Genomic DNA, 26,385 nt, shown 5'->3' with positions numbered 1-26,385 from the left:
TATGCTGAGTGAAATAAGTCAGTCAGAGGACAGATATTATATGTTTTCACTCATATGTGGATCTTGAGAAACTTAACAGAAGACCATGGGGGAAGGGAAGAGGGGGAATATAGTTACAATTAGGGAGGGAGGCAAACACAAGAGACTCTTAAATGCAGAGAACAAACTGAGGGTGGATGTGGGGGTGGGGGAGAGGGGAAAATGGGTGATGGACATTGAGGAGGGCACTTGGGATGAGTAGTGGATGTTGTATGTAAGCCAATTTGACAATAAATTATATTTAAAAAAAGTTTCTCAAGTTCCACATATGAGCGAAAACATATGATATCTGTCTTTCTCTGACTGACTTATTTCACTTACCATAATACCCTCCAGTTCCATCCACGTTGTTGCAAGTGGCAGGATTTCATTCTTTCTCATTTCCAAGTAGTATTCCATTGTGTGTGTGTGTGTGTGTGTGTGTGTATATATATCTATATATCTATATATAGATATATAGATATATATATATCTCACATCTTCTTTATCCATTCATCAGATGATGGACATTTGGGCTCTTTCCATAATTTGGCTATTGTTGAAAGCACTGCTATAAACATTGGGGTACATGTGCCCCTATGAATCAGCACTCCTATATCCTTTGGATAAATTCCTAGTAGTGCTATTGCTGGGTCGTAGGGTAGTTCTATTTTTAATTTTTTAAGGAACCTCCACACTTTTCCAGAGGGGCTGCACCAGTTTGCATTTCCACCAACAGTGCAAGAGGGTTCCCATTTCTCCACATCCTCGCCAGGATCTGTCGTTTCCTGAGTTCTTAATTTTAGCCACTCTGACCAGTATGAGGTGGTATCTCAGTGTGGTTTTAATTTGTATTTCCCTGATGAGGAGTGATGATGAGCATCTTTTCATGTTAGCCATGTTCAGTTAGCCATTTGAGTTGTCTTCTTTGGAAAAGTATCTATTCATGTCTTCTGCCCATTTCTTCACTGGATTATTTTTCAGGTGTTGAGTGTGGTAAGTTCTTTATAGATTTTGGATACTAACCCTTTATCTGATATGTCATTTGCAAATATCTTCTCACATTCTGTCGTTTACCTTTTAGTTCTGTTGATTGTTTCCTTTGCAGTGCAGAAGCTTTTTATCTTGATGAGGTCCCAATAGTTCATTTTTGCTTTTATTTCCCGCTTTCAGAGATGTGTCAAGCAAGAAATTGCTGCGGCTGAGGTCAAAGAGGTTGTTGACTGTTTTCTCCCCAAGGTTTTGATGGTTTCCTTTCTCACATTTAGGTCTTTCACCCATTTTGAGTTTATTTTTGTGTGTTGTGTAAGAAAGTTGTCCAGTTTTATTCTTCTGCATGTTGCTATCCAGAGACTGTTTTTTTTTGTTTGTTTGTTTTTGTTTTTGCTGTTTTGTTTTTTTCCATAGAATGCTTTCCTGCTTTGTCAAAGATTAGTTGGCCATACATGTCTGGGTCCAATTCTGTGTTCTCTATTCTATTCCATTGGTCTCTGTGTCTGTTTTTTGCCAATACTATACTGTCTTGATCATTACGGCTTTGTAGTAGAGGCTAAAGTCTGGGATTGTGCTGCATCCCACTTTGGTTTCCTTATTCAACATTACTTTGGCTATTTAGGGTCTTTTGTGGTTCCATACAAATTTTAGGATTGTTTGTTCTAGCTTTGAGAAGAATGCCGTTGCAATTTTGATTGAGATTGCATTGAATGTGTAGATTGCTTTGGGTAGTATTGACATTTTAACAATATCTCTTCTTCCAATCCATGAGCATGGAATGTTTTTCAATTTCTTTTTTTTTTTTAACGTTTATTTATTTTTGAGACAGAGAGAGACAGAGCATGAAGAGGGGAGGGGCAGAGAGAGAGGGAGACACAGAATCCGAAACAGGCTCCAGGCTCTGAGCTGTCAGCACAGAGCCCGATGCGGGGCTGGAACTCACGGACCGCGAGATCGTGACCTGAGCCAAAGTCGGCCGCTTAACCGACTGAGCCACCCAGGCGCCCCTGTTTTTCAATTTCTTTGTGTCTTCTCCAATTTCTTTCATAAGTTTTCTATAGTTTTCAGCATACAGTTCTTTTACATCTTTGGTTAGGTTTATTCCTAAGTATTTTATAGTTCCTGATGCAATTGTAAATAGGATCAATCTCTTGATTTTTCTTTCTGTTGCTTCATTATTGGTATATAGAAATGCAACCCATTTCTCTATATTGATTTTATGTCCTGTGACTTTGCTGAATTCATGTGCCATTTCTAGCAGCTTTTTGGTGGTCTTTTGAGTTTTCCATGTAGATTATCATGTCATCTATGAAAAGTGAAAGTTTGACTTCTTTGCCAGTTTGGATGCCTTTTATTTCATTTTGTTGTCTGATTGCTGAGGCTAAGACTTCCCCAAAGCCAGCAGAAGAAGAGAATTAATAAAGATTAGGGCGGAAATAAACAATATAGAATCCAAAAAAAAAAACAACAAAAAAACAAAAACAGTTGAACAGAACAATGAATCTTAAAGCTGTTTTTTTCTGAAAAAATGAACAAAATTGATAACCCCCAGCCAGACTTCTCAAAAAGAAAAGAGAGAGAACCCAAATAGATAAAATCATAAGTGAAAGAGGAGAGATCACAACCCACACAACAGAAATACAAACAATTATTAGAGAATACTATGAAAAATTGTATGCCAACAAACTGGACAACCTGGAAGAAATGGACAAATTCCTAGACACCCACACACTGCCAAAACTCAAACAGAAAGAAATAGAAAATTTGAACAGACCCATAACCAGCAAGGAAATTGAGTGAGTTATCAAAAATCTCCCAACAAATAAGAGTCCTGGGCCAGATGGCCTCCCAGGGGAATTCTACCAGACATTTAAAGCAGAGTTAATACCAATCTTCCTCAAGCTGTTCCAAAAAATAGAAATGGAAGGAAAGCTTCCGGACTCATTCTATGAAGCCAGTATTACCTTGATTCCCAAACCAGTCAGAGACCCCACTAAAAAGGAGAATTACAGGCCAATATCACTGATGAACATGGATGCAAAAATTCTCAACAAGATACTAGCAAGTTGAATTCAATAGTATATTAAAAGAATTATTCACCATGATCAAGTGGGACTCATTCCTGGGCTGCAGGGCTGGTTCAGTATTTGCGAATCAATCAATGTGACACATCACATTAATAGAAGAAGGGATAAGAACCATATGATCCTGTCAATAGATGCAGAAAAAGGATTTGACAAAATACAGCATCTTTTTTAATAAAAACCCTCAATAAATTTGGGATAGAAGGACATACCTTAACATCATAAAAGCCATATATGAAAAGCCTACGGTTAATATCATCCTCAATGGAGAAAAACTGAGAGCTTGCTGAGATCAGGAACACAATAGGGATGTCTACTCTCACCACTATTGATTAATTGATTTTTAAAATTTATTAATTTACTTTAATTTTTGAGAGAGACAGAGACAGTGTGAGTGGGGGAGGAGTGGAGAAAGAGAGAGAGAATCCTAAGCAGGCTCTGTGCTATCAGCACAGAACCCGATTTGGATCTGGAACTCAGGAAGCCATGAGATCATGGCCTGAGGCAAAACAAGAGCCAGAGGTTTAACTGACTGAACCATCCAGGCACCACTTTATAGTCTGTGGTTTAAAAAGTGTGTATATGGCTGAAATAAGCCCTTAAATTAAAATTTTGATATGGATATTTTATAAAAAGTGATTGAAAAATAATGCATTGCACTATTCAAATGTAAATTATGGCATTAAATCATATTACTTTGTAAATGTATATTACAGGATTAAAAAGGCACTACTACTATATAATAAAAAGTCTCAATATCTGGGTTCATCTCATTTCCACATTCCTTCATCTATAAAGGGAATAAATTTAGGTGATCTCAGCTCAGATTCCTCTAATGCCATGATTATGTGAAGTGCTGATTAGGCATTCAGTAAAACATACATGAACAGTTCTAATTTTTGCTGAATCTGTGCCACCTCAAATGGTTCCTTTGTCTCTCAAAAATTGTAGTGACTTGCAAGCAGTCATCTCCGAACTCCAGAAATTGAAATCAAATCCTAAATAACCTTGGAACATATCTGTTTTCTTCTTACTGGATTATAAAAGATAAGGAACTTTCACGTTGTTAGAAGATTCCTGGAAAGTGGGGAGACTCAGGGAGGAATTTATGCAACCAACAAAGTAAGAGATCTGCCTCTTAGTCTCTTCCAACTGATGGGTGAATCAAAACCAGCTTTTTTTCCATCTTGATGAACCTAATTAGTTTTATCTGAAAATTTGGGTTCTTAAGTGAATGCAAAGTTTTAGAAGATTAAAAGTATTGGTCGTTAAGCAAGACTTTCAGTCAGAGTCGGTAGCCCCACTGGATAATTTAGGTAAAAAATATGTAGTTTTTTAATGTATTCCTTTCACATGAAAAATCTTTCTTCATGGTGGACTAAAAATTATTTTTATCATTCAGGAAGAATAATAAAGGATGTTAATTTTGATTTCTTACCAATGGAGTTGGCTTTTTCACCCACGGAAATGATACAGCCAGTGTGCTTACTAAAGATGTTGATTATTTTTAAATTTTGTAACTAAGATTTAACTTTTTTAGAGCAGTTTAAGGTTCACACTAAAATTGGGCAGAAAATGCTGAGAATTTCCATATACCTCTGCCCCAGACCTGCATAGCCAACTCCAATATCAAGTTCACTCACCAGAGTGATTCATTTGTTAGAATTGATGACCCTGCTTTGATATATCATAGTTGCCCATAGTCCATAGTTTACATTATGGTTCATCTTAGTGTGTACATTCTGTGGGTTGGCACAAATGTGTAATAACATGCTTCCATCATTATAGTTTCATAGTGAATATTTTCACTGCTCTGAAAATCTTCTGTGCTCTATTTATCTCTCCTCCCACTCCTGGCAAACACTGATCTTTCACTGTCTCCATAGTTTTGCCTTTTCTAGAATGTCATATAGTTGGATTCATACAGTATACTGCCTTTTTAGATTGGCTTTTTTCACTTAGTAATGTACATCCAAGTTTCTTCCATGTCTTTTTATGGCTTGATAGCTCACTCATTTTTAGCACTGATAATATTCCATTGTCTGCATGTACCACAATTTATTCATCCAAACATTTACCGAAGGATATCCTGGTGGCTTCAAATTTTGGCAATTATGAATAAAGCTACCATGAATATCTATGCACTGGTTTTTGAGTGGAAATATGGTTTAGACTTCTTTGGGTAAATACCAAGTAGTGCAATAGCTGGATCATATGGTACGAGTATGTTTAGTTTTGTAAGAGACTGGTAAACTGTCTCCCAACGTGGCTGTAACATTTTGCGTTCTCACCAGCAACAAATGAGCATTCCTGCTGCTTCACTGATGCTGAGTTTCTGTGATGATATCATAACTTTATGCAGTAAAGTTTCAAAGGGCACGTGTTCAACAAGTTTTACACAGCCTTATCACAGACAGCTCTGGAAAAGTCCAGAGTGCAATTAAATTTGAAATTAATGCAAATGAATAAACTTAAGTTTATAATATATCTCCTAATACTGTTCATTTTTTTATGGCTCTAGGTGATTCTTGGTCATTGCCCAGAATATATAAACAAATAAAAAGACTTTCTCAAGTTTTTCTTATAGGTTTACTTATTTTTCTTAGAGCTCATCATTTTTGACCATTTTGATAAATTTGTAAAATGAAGAAATTGAGAGGTATATTATAAAATTCTTTAGGGAAATATCATTTGGTGTATAATAACTTTAATCAAATAAGGGATGCCACTTAAAAATGAGTATATAAATTTTTTCAGGCCATAAAACTTTTAACAGCCCAAAGTATGTTACACAAGACATTATTTTTGTGGAAAATAATTGGTGTTAAGGAAATTTTTTAAATGGTAATTTATTTGGACAATGAATGTTCTTCAGACAAAGCTAAACTGGGATTGTCACTGCAGGATTTCTCAGGGCTTTTAATACGCCAACGTGAGAATAATTTTCTGAACTTCTTGAACCATAGACTCTTTTGTAGATTAGGATAGTGGTTTTCAAAACATCAAAACAAGCTAGTTTCATACCTGGACAGATAGTAATACAAGGAAAAAAGAAAGCAAACACACTGGCTAATAACTTGTATTTTTTAGCACATTTTATAATTCACCTGGCTTCTCATTTCCTATAACTCTACTCATTTGATGTGGTGTTTGCCAAACAAGGGGACCCACTGTCCCAGTATGCTTGGTACTGAGGAGTTTCCTGGGATTGCAGACTTTCTGCTTAAAATGGGGATACTATGACCAAACCAGGCTGGTTGAGCACCGTCATTGGAGCACCATCATTTCTCCAGAAACACAGAGATCTGAATTCAAACTCCACCTGCCTCATTTGTGACCCTGGGAAAAATATAACATGTTAACTTGAAATATTCATCTCTAAAACTGAAATAAAAATATTTGTGGCATCGACTTTTTAAAAAGGACTTGCTAGGAAACCACTCAGCTCAGGTTTGGCATGTAGAGAACTAGGTCGACATGAATTCTTTCTCCCTCATGAGCTTTTCCAATACTACTATGACATAAGAGAGACGTTGCTTTCCTTATTTCATTGGTAAGAAACCTTGGACACTCTCACTTTTCTTAACTTGCCCAAGACAACTGAGTAGTAAATGATAACATCAGGACTTAGGCTCTGTCTTCTGATGGTCCATTCAATGCTTTCTAAACTATATACAATCCAATTTCAAATGTCAAGGAAAATTTCAAAAATGACCATTTACAGCAAGGTTTCTAACACTTTCATTATACCTAAAGCCCAGTACTTTTTCTTGGAATAATTGTTTTGTTTGTTTTAGCACAGTGCAGATAACATGTTTAGGAGGAGGTGCTATCATAATAATGACCCATAAAATGTTATATTATAGCCTATTTATCCTTTTTGTATGTTCATTGAATTCTAATGTACATAGAACTTCTTTTTATTCCCTCTTTTTCGACTGTCAGAAAACCGTTTTCTGGTCCCAGTGATTATGGTAATGTATTATTGAATAATGTCTGATGACTATTGGGCATAACAAACATGTTTAAAATGTGTATTTCATTTTATATTTGAAAAATAAGTCTCAATAAATCTAATTTAAAATGGAATAAAAAGTGCATTTGGAAAATGGACCATAAAAACGTTTCCCAGATTTCTTCTTTAAAGTGTGGATATGATGCAATTGTGATATGAGTGCTGCAAGACATAATGGCCCCCACTGAATTATAAATTTCCAACTCAGCTGAGGGATTTCACAGAACATAAACACCGGGGCAGAGATGATGCATTTGTTTTCAAGGAAGGAGATAGTTACATTGGCATCATGTTCCCTTCAAATTAATTTGCACCTAGTTTAGTGAATGGTAGAATAAAACTGAAATATCTAACAATCCAATCAAAAATATGAATATATTTGTTTAGAAAAATAAACGAGCCACATATGTGGTACATAAACAAAAAGGAACTCTGGAGACAGTGTCTGTTTATTTTCTCTCAGTCCAGAATTGTGTTTCTATGATTGTGACTTTTAATTAAGAATGATAATAGGCTGGAGACTTGATTAAATTTGAACATTTGAAAAAGGTTGAAAGGATTTTCTCTTCTTAGTATGCTCATGCTCTGAATCATAATTGTAACATGCTGCACAGACATAAATGCTTTTAGTTCATTCATCCTAATATTATTTTTTAATGTAGTTCACCAACATCTATAGACCTCTAAAGCATTTAGCAGATGACTTTATAGATTTCTCATAGTAATGTGAACAAGCTGACTCAAAGAAGATTTTGGCTTTTAACTATTATCGTAACTTTTTAATAGACGTTGCAATACTTCTGTTTTTACACATCCGATTTATTCAATTTAGCTCTGTTTCCTATTCAGTGACCTAGACTTTATTTTAAGAATCATACTGTCAATGAACTAACTGATGTAGAAGAAGGCAAATTAATCATTTTTTTTTCCTCTAGGAGAATAGAAACAAACATATATGTATGCCAGATAAATTCTGGTGTGTTATCTTATTTCTCCAGGTCTTTGCTTAAGTAGATATGATATAAAACAGTGCCTTTGATATAATACAGGTTTTCTTAAAAGAGTCCATGAATATTCTAGAACACTTGGAAAAGAAATATAATAATATGTTTCCTATTATTATAATCATTTTGTTTATTTTTCTTTCCCTTATTTGTTGAAGGTATATTACTATTTTTTAATCAGTCTCATTTATCAATGAAGAAGGGTTTTTAAAAAATTTAGTTGTAGTAATATTTTCACTAATTTTATAATTGACATTCATATTGTTATATAACCTTCATTAGTGTCACTTTTTAATGGCTGCATAATACTTTCTTAAGGCAGAAAGTATAGTATTAAACTTCCTCTACTGTCAGAAATTTAGGTTGATTCTAAATCTAGTTGGACCTCTTACATACTATATTTTGCTAATTCCTCACATGTACAGTTTGAAGAAAAAGGTTGCAGATTTTTGGAAAAAATGGTGATGGGTTTTATTTAGATCTGTATAGCTGATCAGATATTTGTAAGAAACTCAAGTACGAGCATCCAGAAGATCATCTAAATATGTAAAGGACTCACAGATAGGCCTGCAATGACATTGTTTAACAGGTATCACATGAGAAGAAATAAGTAAGAAAACCTAGAGGTAAATATGAATATCTTATTATAGTTTATAGCACTCGGTCACAGAGCACATGGCATCCAAACCATTTTCTCTTTTTCTTCTTCCTACCAACTTTCCCATCAAATTTGACTCATTTGTGTGATCAAATGAAAACAATTCACCAAAACTAATTCACGCAAAGATTGAATGACTGATAACCTTACACTGCCATTTTCTCATTTAAAAAAATGGAGGCTCAAGAAATTTCTGGATGCATGAAGGCAATGATTCATATGACATAAACTATTTTTCATTTGCCTTATTGTAATATCTCTCATTTAAAAGGATAAACCAGACAGACATCTATCCACCATCAGACCAACTTATAACACTATAATAGGTAGATAGCAGTTATCTATTTATATAATCTTTTCACTGGACTGGAAGAGAATATGAGTCCTATAAAGAGTCCCAGGGTCCATGTCAAGATCTCTGAACCCCTTACCTGAATTCTTTCCTTCCTTCTAAATCTTTACAATAGATGTCACAGAGAATGTGTGCTCTTGGCAGTTTTATGGTTGAAAGATAAAAGTTTTCTGTCTTATGGCTTCTATTTTTTCAGTGACATGTAAGGCAAGATGCATAGCTGTGGATATTAGAGAAGGGAAGGTATAAAATAATAATTTTGAGAGTGGAGGAACTAATTTACTAAAGAAGTGAGGGGGATTACTTGGAAATACTAAGTACCCATTTGGGATTTGTGGTCAAGAATTTTTGTATCTCAAATTCAGTATGATACTGCATTTTTTACCCAGATTCACTATACTTTTGTTACTTACAGATTGAAAAATACTTGATAGCAGAAATTTCCTCAGCATTCATTAAAGCTGTTGTGTTAAAATATGGTTTGTCATTAACAATAGTAGCATGATGCATTTGATAGATGGAGGTATATATACATGCATCAAGTAATACTGATCTAGCCACTGACAATGCTTAGCACAATTAATACCTTTTTTTTACATTTGGCCCCCAGATCCTGTAATAATACTACTGTCCTACTGGGATCTGAATACCATAAGTTTGGAACCAATCTTACCATAAACTGTTGAGGCATGAAGGGGATGTAGAAATTATGAAATTTGATGGTTCTATTTGATTACCATAATCACTGAGGGGATCTTAAAAACAAACATTGCAAAGATTATTGCAGATCTATGGGAGCATCACTGAGGTAGAATTAGACACTTAAACCAATCAATATTCTTTCCCTATTGTCAAATGTACCTCTCGTTAGTGGTAGGATATTTATTTGTTAATTTGATCATTTCCTGTATCCCCAAATCAGGCCATAGAGTGATGCTCTAAAAAGAAATTCGTTAAGAAAGAAAAGACACAATTTTGAAAGTTGTCACCTGAAATAACTGAGACATTAACATAACGGGAGATGCTTACGGTCAAGAACACACTCTACAGTCCCAATGTTCCATATTACCTCTATTAGATTCTTAGACTTCTAGATGCAGGAATGGTTTCTAAGTTCTTGGACTGTGAACTGGTATTGTAGGTGGCCGGCTGCAGTCTAGATGGCCAGTGTGCAGTGAACCTTGGAATTTTTTTCCCATTCTTATGAAGTGTGTGTGATGCTTTTCAGTATACTTCTGCTCTGACCTACGACGCTGTTCAAGTGATGACTGAAGCTTTCCGCAACCTACGGAAGCAGAGAATTGAAATCTCCCGAAGGGGAAACGCGGGAGACTGTCTGGCAAACCCAGCAGTCCCCTGGGGACAAGGCGTAGAAATAGAAAGGGCCCTCAAACAGGTTAGTCACTCAAAATGATTATGAATGTGAGTTAACAACGGACACTGTAGTTTTCTACTACATTAGTCTCCTTGTTATGTGTAATATAAAGTGAATAGTATTTCCTGACTGCACAAAGGTAGGTTGAAGAGTGAAAAACAACCTTATAAATGTTGTTTTCTCGACTAGAGCCCAGTGAGAGTAATCTGTACCCCGTTTGTATCTTTGCTTGAAGTAAATTGATAACTGTGATGCTTTCCCATTTCCTCATTAGGTTCAGGTTGAAGGTCTCTCAGGAAATATAAAGTTTGACCAGAATGGAAAAAGAATAAACTATACAATTAACATCATGGAACTCAAAACTAATGGGCCCCGGAAGGTAAATCATTAGGGATCTAAAGGCAGTTTTCTCTGTGTGAGGAGGTGAGTTAATTACCCATCACCTCTTCTTCCGAAGAGTCCTGGAAAAGTGTATTCACGTAGGTAGAGTTTAACTACTTCCAGAAACAGATGTATTTTAAAATGTTTTGTTTCCTAAATATAATCAATTCCTTTCTGGTAAGTAACACTGAAATGTAATCTTTAAACAACTGTGAATAGAACTCTTTATATGTATTTTTTTCTATCAAGGTATAAGAAGTTTAATGAGAAGAGAAAGAGCTATCGCTGACAGTTTATGGTTCAGAAGACAAAACATAGCTGGTGCAAATATGCGTTAACGTTTTAGCTCAACACCTTCCTTTTAACGGTTATGGATACAGTGTCATTGCTTGAATTTTATTTCTATTTCTATACGCTCACTCCCAAACAGATTACCCTGGGAGAATATAAGAAACGGACATGAAGAAACAAGCTGTTTTTAAGAATTGTTTTTGTTTCATTGTTTATATAAGCCCTATTTCTATCAGAGTCACATATATCAAAGACACATGTCTGTTTAGAAGAAGCCTAGTTAATGTAGATGTAACTTTGGATGCAGACATGAGTTTGAAATTATTAAATTCTTGGCTAAAAGAAAGATCACTTATCCATGTGCCTATCTTTCTGTAACCTTTTTCAGATTGGATACTGGAGTGAAGTAGACAAAATGGTCGTTACCCTTACTGAACTCCCCTCTGGAAATGATACCTCTGGGCTCGAGAATAAGACTGTTGTTGTCACTACAATTTTGGTAATTAGCTACAGATGCCTATGCTTTACTTTAGTTTTTCTTATGGAAAACATCTGCCAACTAGAATTGCTGTTTGCATTTGAGTATAACTGATGCAGTGCTGCTTTGGCACCATTTTAATCACGTATAGTATATTTACTCTGTCAAAAGGACTACACAGGCATTAAGCAAAGCATTCAAAATATTTCCTATCCTCTTCAATACTGAAATTTAGCTTGAAGGGTAATTCATACACTGGTGCATCACTAAGTGTGAACAACTCGGGAAAGTCTTGAAGAGCGTTCCTTGTATTTCCTCAAGTGCTTTACCTTTCACTTCCCATGCAGTTGTGGGTACATTCTCTTTTTACATTTGTTACATGGTCTAGTAGCAGTGTCAATATCTTTTTCTTTATAATATAAGATGAAATTCTTAAAGATAAAGATAATCTCCCTTTTTTTAAACCCCCAAACTCAGCACAGTCGTTAGCACATAGCCAGTGCTGAATGAATGAGACAAAACTGAACTGAATCTTGAACATCTAGGCTTTGGATAGATGGAAGGAAGATGTAGATCCTCGTGACAAGCTGTTGGTGAAATGAAATGGAGGAAATGGGGTTCACTAATAGTACATGGTTTTATGGCAAAACAGTTGTATTTTGTTTTATTAAGCAGTGATATAGTAAACTTGTGGGATTCATTATTCTGACAATATTGAGAAGAAAAACATAGATAGGTTAATAAAATAAGAGATCTGGATAAAAACATTGGCATTTGGAAATATATTAATAAGGGTAAGTAAGCTAGACATTTGAGGGATTTTGCCTTAATCATGCCATTGAGAGGAACCGTATCACTGAGCCCCCAAATATGCTTGGTGCCACTTTCCAGGGGAGGATATTGGGCTATTTTGAATCATTTTCATACCTCCCTTTTCTTATGTTTACAGGGGGAAGCTGCTCTCTATCCTTGGAATATAATTCTAGGAGAGAATATCTCATAGATGAAGTGAGACATGAAATGTCAGAGGGTGGCATCAGCATATGACCACGCCAGTGATTGTTTTAGTCTGTGCATCACTGACCATGAGCCTCATGTCCCCATGAACCTCACCCTTGAAGAAACAGTACACAGAGTTTTGGGTGAACGCTGTTTCTTGAGGACAGCATAACCTTAACATAAGAGCATGGTGGATCCAGAGTTGAATAAAACAGATGTTGAGCAGCATAATTCCCCTCTAAGCTCTAGGACTTAACAAGCATGACAAGGGGACAAGCCAACAGTTTGTGCTTTTGAGTTTCTTATTTACTTTTGTATGGCTAGGTACAAACCGTATTAATAAACTATGACGGTAGACATTTGATAACCTTTTTCCAAAAGTATCACGCTTAGATATTTTTTGCTAATATTGTCCGCCATTTATATTCTACGATTTCTCTGGCTAACAGGTAATAATTAAACCAGAAGACTTGATTCAGTGAGAGTAGTTACACAGCTATTTTTATCAATGAAAGCACTGTCTTTCCATATAGGAATCTCCATATGTTATGATGAAGAAAAATCATGAAATGCTTGAAGGCAATGAGCGTTATGAGGGCTACTGTGTTGACTTGGCTGCAGAAATCGCCAAACATTGTGGGTTCAAGTACAAGTTGACAATTGTTGGGGATGGCAAGTATGGGGCCAGGGATGCTGACACGAAAATTTGGAATGGGATGGTTGGAGAACTTGTATATGGGGTAAGTATAGCTCTTCTCCCAAATAAAGTCATTCAAGTGAACTTTTGTTGACAGAATGCCTCCCTTCCCTGCAAAGTGCCTATATCTGAGGTTGTTGGTTTCCCACATTACTTAAAAATATTATTCTATTTCCTTGTGACCATCTGAAGATTAAGGATGAAGTCAGAAGCACACACGCACACTAAATGAGACAGGCCTTCTATCTGTCTTGAGGCCTATGGGCCATATGCATTGTTCAGAGGCAGCAAAGGCATAGACGCAGTGTAGGGATGTAATTATAAAAATCAAGTCAGATGGGTGTACTGTGTATTTATAAAAAGGAGGGATATTTGGAGAACAGATTGGTTTTTTGTTTGTTTGCTTATTCTTTACTGGGACATTACCAGGGAAATAATTATTGACATTTCCCTTATTTCCTTTCCTTCCCTTTTGATCCAATACTGTAAGCATGATTCCTTTTTTGACCATGACTCCAGGTACTATTACTTTCATTTGTTTCCCTTACAGAAAGCTGACATTGCAATTGCTCCATTAACTATTACCCTTGTGAGAGAAGAGGTGATTGACTTCTCAAAGCCCTTTATGAGCCTCGGGATATCTATCATGATCAAGAAGCCTCAGAAGTCCAAACCAGGAGTGTTTTCATTTCTTGATCCTTTAGCCTATGAGATCTGGATGTGCATTGTTTTTGCCTACATTGGGGTCAGTGTAGTTTTATTCCTGGTCAGCAGATTTAGCCCCTACGAGTGGCACACTGAGGAGTTTGAAGATGGAAGAGAAACACAAAGTAGTGAATCAACTAATGAATTTGGGATTTTTAATAGTCTCTGGTTTTCCTTGGGTGCCTTTATGCAGCAAGGATGCGATATTTCGCCAAGGTTGGTCACTCACCTGCTTCAACTTTGTGCATTTTAGGTCTCAAGTGGATATTCATGGTGTTTATGAATTCACTTAAAGAAGTAAACAGCTGCCGACTACCTGCCCAAGCAGTTTGAGACTCTTAAGGACAGGCTTTTACCATCGGCATAAGCCTGTGAAATATTTGAGCAATGTTCTTTGAATGTTGAGCATATATTTCCTGGTGAAATTATACACACCATGGAGAGGCTATAAAATGCATAAGGTTCCTATCATTCCATGCCTTCTTGGAGGGGTACCGTGTTTTTGCTGCATATTCTCATTTTACAGTCATCTGTGTGTTGATCCACAGACCTGTATATGGGAAAATGGGCAACATTACTTATTAACTACAAAAACAAAAAGTTGTTTACAAAACTTCATTGGCACACATCCCATCTCTTTTATTTTCCCATTATTAGCTCATGCAAATGGTATCATAAAGGTATTATAAAACTTGTTTTTTTTTTAAAGGTTAGGTCATTGGATTAAAGGGAATATACAGTAACATATTTCCCAAGTATATAGAAATACATGGCTGGGTAATAATGATGATTGATTCATTACAAAGACTTGTGCCATAATGAATAGTAATTCACACACGTAATGGAACAAATTTATGCACCTCTAGTCTCATTATGATATATTAATTCCTGCATTAGAATCCCTAAATATAACAAATATGTCACAAAATACATTTTGCCTTTGTTCATGTGACATACATGAATAAGAATGATAGCCATATCTGGTGCTTAAGAAGAATAAATTATACTTTTTCTAATGTGATTCTTTTCACATTTAAAGCCAAATTTATTTATCTTCTGGCACATTTTAATCTAGGTGTGATTACCCTCCTTTGATTCTATGGGATATTTTAATGACTAGTAAAAGGGGTGACTTTTCTAATGCTATTTCATTATATTGTTAGTTTTTGAGCACTTTGGAGATAAGTGATTAATTTCAGAAAACTATGTGAGAAACTCAAAATATATGTACCTTCTTGCAGTCTTTTTTTGTATATTCCACCCAGTGAGATCAATTAAATATATCTTGTATGTAGAGATTATTAGTGGCTTACTTCTCTGTTAGTAGGACACATTGTTAAGAATTATTTGGACTTTAACAAATCTTAATTCCATAAAATTCCCTGTGACATTATGAAATATGCCAATGGTATTTGCATGGCATATATGTGTAATAACTTTAATATATAATGATATAGAATAATATAGAAATATAGAATAATTGTATATAAAATAATACATAATTATGGTGACCTCTGACAAAATATATAAGATTCATAGTTTTAAATTTAGTTTATCTGATTTCAGTTAAAGACATAAAGAGAATTTTTTAATAATGAGGGAGAAAATCCTAACCAAATGGAGATTTCTGAGAATACTCTGGTCCATAAATAATAATAAAATTATTCATCTTTGGTAAGAAAGCTACTGAAGTATAAAACTACTTTATTCCTGAGATATAAGGCAATTATCCTAGGGTAACATAAACTATGCTCTGCCTTTTGAATAAGTAAGGAGAAGCATATGAGGTTCATTATAAAGTAAAACGTATTGATCCAGATTCCCATATGTCAATCCTTAGGTTTGCAATCCTCACGCATCATGGCTCTGAAGTTATTTGTTTTGGTGTCCAGTGCTTATCAAGGCCCAGAAAACATATGTATAGGGACTGAAGCACAGGCACCTTTCATAATCTGTGTTACCCCAGTGTCCACCATGGCATACAGATAACGTCTAAATTTCAATGAGCCTGTTTCCTAAAATATGGCCTTTTTTTCTGTGCTCTTGATTTCATTCATGAGTCATGACTTACTACAATTACACATGCAATAATTTTTATGTCCTGCTAAGATTTTATATAGAATATTTTTTCTTGCCATCAACTGATTTATTTTTTTGCCACAGAGTATATATGAACAAAAATTTGCTTTATTAAAAAATTTTAAGTGTACATATCTTTCATTCCGTGTTATACGTGCATTTAAAAATTGAACATACTGGACGATATTGGAAAATTTAATGATTTTTTTAAACAAACCAAACTACTTTTTTTGCAATGTAATGGTGGTGACCCCAGTGTAGAAAAGAAGAATAGAAAAACCTTGTATCTAATGATGATGATGATGATGATGCATGAAATGCACAGATCACTTTGAAATGCTCTTTAAATATCTTCAAAGATATTTATCACCTCTTTTCAAGTAAAATATTATGTGGAACTATATTATTAATATTAATAGAACATTTAAATTTTAATCTGGAACAATTTATTGAACTGAATTGGTCATTTGCTTGAAATTAAGTTTAGAATATATTAACTATAGTTTTCCAAAGACTAGAACCACAGAAATTGTAAGAGTAAAAGGCTGTAAGTTGACTTTTATTCTCCTGCCTGCCTCTGTTTTTATCCCCAATATCTCAAAAGGATTGAAATGAATAAAAATACCATTCTTAAAATAATTATTTAATAGAGATTTAAAGGAAATGATAAAATACGTATGTTTATTTGCTTCTTTAGGGCAGATGCAGAGAGGTGAAGGTTGCTTTTAGTTTTGTTTTGTTTTGTTTTACTTTTTTTTTTTACAGAAACCATTTTTGTCTGTCACCATAAAACATAAATTGTATTTGCCTCCTCCACAAACAATTTCTTTCAGAACATTAATTGATCCTTTGAAAACATTTACAAGTAAATAATAAGCTGCTCAAGAATTTTCTGCTTTGAATGTTGTATAAGTTCAATACATTTTTTGAGATATCTTATAAAACTTTAAATAAATTGGCATATTTCAGCTATTAAATCTGACATAAGCACTGGAACTGAAAGCAACTTATGTCTTTAACTTGTGTTTATTTCACAAGTGGAACAGAATTACTTATAAAAATGATTCTCAAATATATTACCAATTACTATGCAGCGTATAGTGTCAAAGCAATTACCGTGAAATCAATTTTGTTTTAAGGGATCTCAACTGCCCTCTTAATATGGGGTACATGTCATATAATTATACCTTTCATTTTTCTGGAATAAATAGTGAACGTTTTGAGAGTGGCTGTGTCTACACAAGAAGTTACTTAAATTTAAAATGTGTTTAATATCCTTTACAGAATATAAGAGAAGTTAACTTTTTCCATCTTGTCATATTTATTTAATTCTTTGCATCTCTCAGAGACTGTGTATGATAAAGGCTCTTATTTATATTGTTTTTCATTGCTTGCTCACTCTTTTCCTTTAGCAACAGATGGTCTTGTCTTTAAAAAAAAATTACTTTTAAATTAGCTTCCTCACTCTTTCTTGACTGCTAGAGTAGTTTATTCTACAAATATTACCCAATGATTTGATATAGTATCTGTGTTTCATCAAAAGGTTTCTTTCTTACTGTTAAATATCAGGAGGTCTGTTTTAGGCCATAAATTACCAAATGTTCATAATTTAACTTTTTAGAAATGTTACATCTTTGCTGTAACAAGTTTAATTGTTAGACACAAAGTTATTAACAAAAAAGGTATTATTTTGGATTGTTAATATTACTTAAATCCCTTTATATGTAGAATCCCATAAAATCTTTCAAAATAATATGATAAATATCTATTTCTATATCTATGCTTATCTACTGAGGGTTTAAAGTAAATTATTAGGAATCTATTAAGCTTTTAAAAAGTATTTTAAATAGGAATTTATGGCTAAAAATATTTTTATTTTATTATATTGCAAATTAGAAATTTGTATCTTGGCAAACTTTTAAATGTTCTAATTTCATTTTCCTTGAGTTTTCTTTTTTTCTTAAGCAGGAGGCACAAAGGAACAGGGTCGTAGCAGTCCATGCCATGAAGCATCAGATTTTTATTCATTAAGAATTATATTTTGTGTCATACCTTTGTTTGTAATATCATTTTTTTTCCGTTTTCTATCCTGCACTGTATCTAAAACCTATGTTTTTGCACACACAACCCTCAATGAAATTTTAGCCCTTTTTGAGGGTTTGGGAACTTCATTGGCCGAATTACCAGGAGGGTTTCATCAGTTTAAAGCTACATCTGTGGTGCACCTTCTTTTATTTTTAATATTTGATTTTGTTTTTCAACATTATTGCGAATTTTGTGAGTGATCTTAAATTCTCTTGTTCGTGTTTGCTTATGTCATGAATGGATAGTAGTATGAGAATTGGATGGATTATTTGCACATGTCTTGAAATTGCTTCGTTATGAGATTTCATACCATAAACAATTTGGGCATTATAACTATGAAAGAATCTGAAGAATCTGAAGTTTTGGCCTCTGGGTATCTCATTAAATTCAGCTTATTTGTACTCCTTCCCCAGAATGCTTAATAGTTTCCAGTTTTATTAACCAGCAGATATATTGAAAAGTATAAAGTTAAATATTCCCATATAAGTCAATATTTGCATAATACTGCTAACTTGGTTTTTTTTATTAGGTCATTCATTTCACTTTACAAATCCATTTCATACTTGTTATTAGATCCCTCTCTGGGCGCATTGTTGGAGGTGTGTGGTGGTTCTTTACCCTGATCATAATCTCCTCCTACACGGCTAACTTAGCTGCCTTCCTGACTGTAGAGAGGATGGTGTCGCCCATCGAAAGTGCTGAGGATCTTTCTAAGCAAACAGAGATTGCTTATGGAACATTAGACTCTGGATCCACCAAAGAGTTTTTCAGGGTAAGAGATTCTGTTTGTGATCTTCTGATTTTGCTCTTAAAATGTAACCATTTTAAACCTTGTCCCCCTCCCCCTGCACTCCTGTGCTCTACACAAAGGTGCTATGCGATAGTAACCTCCCTCTCTGTCTTAACTCTACTTCTGTTCTTGACCTTGTCCCCACACCTTTCCCTATCCCTGTCCTCAGCTCCATCTTTATCTATTTTCTGATGCCTAACTCCTTAGGAGAAAAACACAGCATTGCAATAGAATTATTTCATAATTATTCATTTTTAATTGAATTTTATGAAGATTGATTGTCCTTTTGGAATTAATTGAAGCAAAGTATAATTAAGTTTAGGTTGTTACTATTTTTGAAACAAAAATGTGTTGTCTTTGGTTTTATTTTAAATAAACATGACTGTCATATATTTTAAATAGTTTACAGTTGAAAACTCACTTTCAAATCAGTTATGTTAATTTCTTGTCAGCAAACAGATTATGTTAACGTCTGAAAATTCTGAATTTTTGTCAAAGTCTCCAAGAAAAGGCTAACAAAGGTCTTTAGCTTTTTAAAAAGAAAATGGGTAGCTTGATTATAATGTGTCTATTAAGTGTATTTTACTTTTCAAAAACATTGTGGCCTTTTGGTATTTGTTTATAGAACAAGCCGTATAACCTGATGTTGGTATACTTTCATTATACTATTTTCTCTATATAAGAACTTATTATGTTAAAATATTTAAATACAGCTGATAAACTTAGGAGTTCAGCCAATATATATAACATAAGATGATCTCTGATAATCCAACAGTATCTTAGAATGCATCTGAATTTTCTCGAGTGAGATCTAGGCAAATTTACTTCATAATTAGGATCGGGACTTCATTTTCCAGTTGAAGGTAGTAGAGGATATAATTTGAAGACTGGTTCGTCTACATTGTCTCTGGTCTCTTTTCCAAATAACTTCAGTTGAACTGAAATATGATAGGAGAACAAGTGGCGGGGGCAGACCACAGTTGATAACAGATAATAATCTGGGTATGTGTAGGGAGGGCAGGACCTTGATGTTTTCTGTAAGCACTGCAACTTAAGCACACAAATGTGGTCAATCTCTCAGCAGCTACTTTGACTTTAAGGCAGTTCTGTGTATGAATGTTATAATACAGATTTGCTACTGATGACAATTTGCTTTCATTTATGAACATACATGAATATGTACATAAATATTATTTTTTAAAGTTTATTTATTTTGAGAGAGAGAGAGATCAGGGAAGGGGCAGAGAGAGCAGGAAAAGAGAATTCTAAGCAGGCTGTATGCTGTCAGTGTGGATCCCGACACTGGGCTTGATCTCAAGAACCTTGAGATCATGACCTGAGCTGTAATCAAGTGTTGGACGCTTAACCAACTGAGCCACCCAGGTGCCCTGTACACAAATAAATATTCTTAATGTACCACAGTGCTCTAGCTTGATCATAACAATGGATCTATTAAAATAAATTAGAATATTGCATGGTTCTTAATTAGAAGCATATTTTGAAGCATTTTTTATTATTTGTATCCCAATAAGACTTGCATTTGTTTGTATAGTTCATTAGTATTCCTCCATCTTGAAGTAAGTGAAATATGTGAATGAGGCAAAGTACCTGCTCTATCATGGTTTACTTAGTGCTACTAATATTGATTAAAACAATCTTGTTTCCATATCGTCTCTTACAGAGTAGTATACATATGTTGAGAGCTACTGTCATTAGCTTGTTTGCACAACAGAAGTACCAAGTACTCTCAACTACTTTACATTCACATTTCCAGAGCTTTGCAGTATACCTTAACTCAGTCAGTCATAGAATGTGTATGTGTAATAATCAAGATGCCAGGATCCTGTGGTCAGTATACTCAAAATTCCTAGTAGACAAGATAAGAAAGCTAGACGACTCTGGAAAAGAATGCTGTTACTCTTGTGTTGCAATGCACACAAAACCATGAGCATGGAGACCATGGTTCCAATGTGCAGTATATTCATGGATGTGTATACATACACACTTGCCAACATTATTTGTGCTGTGCCATTTGCCAATGTAAGATAGTGAGCTTACCTTTCCTAGAGTAATAGAGAAGTGATACTGAGTATTTAGGCAAACTAATAACTTTTATTAGCATAGCTTTCCAAAGCATTTTCTTATACATTATCTCTGTTAAAGCATAATTAACATACAGTGTTATATTAGTCTCAGGTGTATGGTAAAATGGTTCAACAATTCTATGCATTACTCAGTGCTCATAACGATAAATGTACTTTTAATTCCCTTTATCTATTTTGCCCCACAGCCACCATTTTGTTCTCTGTATTTAAGAGTCTGTTCTCTTTTTTTCCTTGTTTGTTGGGTTTGTTTCTTAAATTCCACATATGAGTGAAATCTTACGGCCTTTGTCTTTCTATGTTTATTTATTCCACTTATATTATTCTCTCTCAATCCATCCACGTTATTGCAAATGGCATGATCTCATTCTTAGGAGAGATCCATAATAGTCCATCATGTGTATATTCCACATCTTCTTTATCCCATTATCTTTTTGAATCTCACAGTACTTCTGCCTAATATTCAGAGTCATGATTTTTGTTGGCATACTTTGCACTATTAAAGTAAATTTTGCAGACATGACCAAATTCAGGCAGCTAATGATTGTGCTGAGGGGTTCTTTCCATAAACCATTTTTGCATGCAAAGAAAGGTCTCTGGATTTTTTTTTTTTGCTGCACCCTTGCTCGGTTTGGGTTACATCCACGTCTGCTTGTGTGATATTAGAGAATTATAATGGTAGAAATTTGGGCAGGGCTTCACCTTCCTCTCAACATAACTTCAAAAGGAAACTGATGGTGAATCAACTGTGGTTAGGTGTCAGTGCATATAGCATCATAGTCAGCTTCTCCTTATCTAGAAGAAGAAGAGCACGGGCTCAAAAATACATAAGGACCACACTATTTATTCTATTAGTATTTATTCCCAGTAAAGGGAAGCTAACAAAACAGCACACTTCAGCAAAGTGAATAGGAGCTTGGCATGTTAATTCTTCCATTGTAATATTTTTGTAATTTGGTGGTAATTGGAGAAATTATCTATACAAAAGGTTTGTTTCTGGAAGTTGGATTAAATAAAAAGGTGCTGCTAAATCAAGAGTAATTTTGATAATTAATGAAAATTATTAATAAAAATTAATCAAAAGTATTAATGTTTGATAATTGGGTGCCATGATGAAAATAGTGAGGACAATCTTAGTTTTGCTTTGAATCCCCCCAAAAAAGTTTTCTAGGACAACTGTGGCATTCCAGCTGTATCTATCATGCCTCATACCTTTTCACATAAGGTTTATTGCAATAGCATATGGAGCCTGAATAAAAGATTCTCTTTTGAAAAAAATAATTTCTCTTTAGAGTGTTATCTAATATGTATTGAATACGGTGAAGCTAACTTATAGACATTCTAAAAGTAAATATAATTGATTTTCACTAACATTCTTTCCCTTAAATCCCAGGGTATAATTTCTCTTAGCTGTAGTCTGGTTGAACTTCTAAGCTTCTGATGGAAAAATGTTACAAAGGAAATTCTCCTTGCTTCTATTCCTAAAATTAATAGTCACCGCACATCTTGGGTCATTCTCTCTCAATTGTGCTTCAGCTCTAGGCATGCCTGGGATTCCTGTAAGGTGGATTCAGGACAGGATGACAGCTGGCAGATTGATTAACATGATGCCCAGTCTGCCAGGAAAAGTGATATGGATGGACTAGGCTGAAGTTAGACTGAAGACATGTGTTGTACTCTATGTTCTCTAGACATCTGTTGTGCTTGCTTTCAGATCTCAGACAGCTAATTACATGTGGAAGAAAAAGCATTTACCATTTTTACCATTTGCTAATATTTAAAGTTCTAACAGTTATCTTATGTTTCCTAACATGGCTTCATTTGGCTTTATTGATAGCTTTTTCATTATTACACTGTTTATGATTAGGGATTTTATTATTATATTATGAAAAGTTTTCTACTGTCATAGGGTTCATGAAGCTAGTTTTCTGTTTTTACCACAGCAACAGCTTTGGATTTAGTCATTGGAGAAATTGATTTGAGAAGTCAGGTCATTGGCTAAATTTTGAAGATATATAACTAGCAAAAGAATGAAAAATAACTTGTCTTTTGTCTGAATGTTAACAAATATTTCCTAAAAGTGTATTTTTGTTGGAATGAAAGCATGTTATTTAAAATTATAAGATGAATCTTTTATCCCCTTTGTAGGGATCTATCTGTTTTGTCCTAAGGTGATATCAGTTACTCAATTTAAGTCCAAAGTATTTTCAGATTTCAGGTAAATAATTTAATAAATACTGTATTGTAATTATATTCCTTTGTAAAGTCAGTGAGTGTGCATTAGCTTTAGAATTCCAATTTCAGCTATACATTTTCTAACTTAAAATCAGTGGTAAACAGTGAAACAAGCATGAATGAAATATTTACTTTCTTCTGCTAGAGAAAGACAGTAAATGGAGGACAGTCTTGTAACCATTAGGGAAAAATGTGTAATAAGATGGCCAACAGGACTGATAAGGGAATTCCAGTCCTAGTCAGAAGACTACCCTTCCGGGATTTCCTTCCTACCCTGCTTGCCACAGGCACCATTACTTACTACTAATGAGGGGTGCGGAAGTAACAGACTATAAATTGTCCCATCTGTTGATGCTCTGGGCTCAGATCTCTGGAGAATGATCTCCTCTGGGCCCACCGGTATAAAATAAACCTCCTTCCTTCCAAGATCTCCAAGTGCCACTTGCTGCTTCTGCCGGGTGATCCAGACCAGTTCCTGTAACATAGCCACCAAGAGGTATAAGGGAAAAGACCCTGCATCTTCATTGTCTGGGGTTCTCTGCTATAAAACTCATGTACGTCCTTGTACAGAGTGAATGATAAATTCTGACTCATTTTGGAGCGCCGATCATCTCTAATTATAGTGCTGCTGTAGCATACCTCTAATAAAGAAAGAATTAGGCTTTCAATTATAAACCACTATTTTTAGACTTTCACATTTTGATCATTTCTTTCAATAAAAGAGGACAGGTCTTGAATTAGAGGAGTCTGAGTAGAAAATTATTTTATAGGACCTATATGCATTATGTTCTTATAGAAAGGTAAGCTTTGAGGATAGGAAACGCTTTTTATAAATAAACCTGTCATTAACCAGTCAGTCTATGAAACACAATTATTACTTGTAGATTAGAAGTACTTCCTCATGCCTATTCTAAATCCCCTACACTGCAATCTGTTTATTTCCTCTGTTTTTTCTCCTCTGGAAACATGAGGAACAGACTGTATTGTCTGAATAAGCGATCTACTTTAATTTTGCTGACTTTGGAAAAAAAGATTCTAGAATGTTGTCAAAATAAAAGTATTCTCCTTCTCACTTAATGAAATTAATTATTCCATTCTCAGAAGATAAATTTAGTCTGATAATCCATGAAACTATACTGTTGTTACCCAGTATTGTAGACTTTTTATAGAGCTTACAAATAGTATAAATGGTAAATAAATAATATTAATGCTGATGTTTCTTACCTGAGTGAAAGGACTAGTTTGAAATTTTCCTTTCATTTATGTGTATATAAATATTCAAATATATAAAATATGTATAATTTGTTACTATATGGCATGATCATATATATATATATATATATATATAAAATTTACTATAAATAATCACAATTACCAGAGAATTACAGTAATTTAAATTGTTTTTTTTTAAGGCTGAAACCTTTTTTCAACTCCTTCTGTGGCATAAATACACCTATTTATATTCATATATAAAAACATTGATTGGAATATGTTTACAAATAAAAACATTTGAGCCATTATAACAGATTTCCTGTAGAAACACATAAAGTGCTAGTTCACTAAAGTTGAGTTTTGTTCCATTTACTGCTTTTTGTTAGCGATAAAGCAGCATAATTTCTTTATTGATATTTAATAGAACAGATTTCACTAAAATGTGGTGGTTCTTTATACTTATTAGATCTGACTAATGACTTGTCTACCATAGTTTCTAATACATCACCTCTTTCTGTGTAGATAGAAACATGTATATATACTTCCAGTTTTTTTATATAAGAATATAGGTATACTTCTAGCTTTCTATGTATTAATGCATATACATATGCATATCTTTCAGTGTTTTGGAAACGAAATGGGTATAGCCATATATGTATGTGTTTGTGTATGTGTGTATATATAAATATACACACACAGACATATATATAGCTACTGATTTCAAACTAGACCTTTTATAGACCTTTCATTCATGCTTAAATATTTAAATATTTTTTAAAATACTAAATACGAAGTAAAAGTTGGATGTGAATAAATTAGCAATAAGCACTATATGAATATGTTGTAGGTCACTCATGGCATGGTTAGTGATGAGGGTTTTGGGGGGTGTTAGTGAGGTTTGTTGGGTCCAGAGCTGATGGCCAAGAAAGAATTCTTGAAGGTGTCTTTAGTGCAAAAAGATGATTTTATTGAAGCACAGGGTCAGGACTTGTGGGCAGGAAGAGCTGCCCCAGGACCATGAGGACAGACTGATTATATACTATGGGGTTGGGGAAGGTAAAATCCAGGGGAAGTTTCCAGTGAGATTTTCATATGCTAAAGAAGACTCAAGGAGACTGGAGGCCTAGCTGTTGTCAAGTTAAGGTTGTTTTTCCCTCTAGGAAACCATTAGCATTAAGACGGTAGGGAGTTCTGGAGAAATGTTTTACTCTGCCAGGCTCAAGTATTTGTCAATGGGCTGCAGGTTATAAGGAAATTTAATTCTATCTGCCATTTCCTTTGCCTTTGTTTCCCACATCACTATGGAGGGGTGATGGAGACTTAAGTCCTACAGGACTAGAATCTTTTTCAGTTAACCATTTGTTTATGCCCTTTCCTTTGTTTTCAGACAGTCAGGAGTGCCTGAGGAATATCACACATATACCACCTGCAGGGGTGAGGGGGAGGGGTTGCAGCCTGTCAGCTTGCCTTATGCTCCCTCATCAGTTAGTGATATTATTATAAATTTTTCTTTCCTTATTTCTTGGGGGAGCCTGATTATTGCTTAGCAATCTGCATAGCTGATAGCTCTGTATGTTTAAAGCTTCTCTAGATGATCCAGAACCAGTTGAAATCCTTTCCTCCCTGGTTGTCAGTTTTTCTTTCTCTGATATTTAAATTTTTCTCACCATTACACAAAACCTCTGAGAACAGTCTTAAATCCTCAAAGACTTTAAGAATACATTTAGTCTAATCTGCTGAGAAAGCCTGTGTTCTTTCATTTCAGCTAACTGTAGCTAGTTTAACAGTGTAAGAAAGGGCAAAATGTTGGAAGACTTTCCAAGTATTTCCTT

General features: G+C 34.5%; 1 protein-coding gene across 5 annotated transcripts in view; it reads left to right on the top strand.

Annotated features, from left to right (window-relative positions):
* GRIA2 (glutamate ionotropic receptor AMPA type subunit 2) overlaps positions 1-26,385 on the top strand; it is a 158,863-nt gene that overhangs the window by 110,251 nt on the left and 22,227 nt on the right. For all 5 annotated transcript variants that reach the window (XR_002077789.2, XM_019441158.2, XM_019441156.2 and 2 more), the window contains exons 7-12: positions 10,353-10,520; positions 10,774-10,878; positions 11,560-11,670; positions 13,182-13,388; positions 13,896-14,266; positions 18,788-18,986. Coding sequence is in view for 4 of the 5 variants with exons in the window: in XM_019441158.2 (XP_019296703.1) it covers positions 10,353-10,520; positions 10,774-10,878; positions 11,560-11,670; positions 13,182-13,388; positions 13,896-14,266; positions 18,788-18,986 (1,161 nt within the window). In the remaining variant the exon portion in view is untranslated. The remainder of the gene's footprint in view (positions 1-10,352; positions 10,521-10,773; positions 10,879-11,559; positions 11,671-13,181; positions 13,389-13,895; positions 14,267-18,787; positions 18,987-26,385) is intronic.

This window comes from Panthera pardus, unplaced genomic scaffold, assembly GCF_024362965.1.
Source record: "Panthera pardus isolate Hobbes unplaced genomic scaffold, ASM2436296v1 HiC_scaffold_13, whole genome shotgun sequence".
NCBI classification, from domain to species: Eukaryota; Metazoa; Chordata; class Mammalia; order Carnivora; family Felidae; genus Panthera; species Panthera pardus.
The sequence above is the reverse complement of the archived record's forward strand: the minus strand, read 5'-3'. Positions and strand labels throughout refer to the sequence as shown.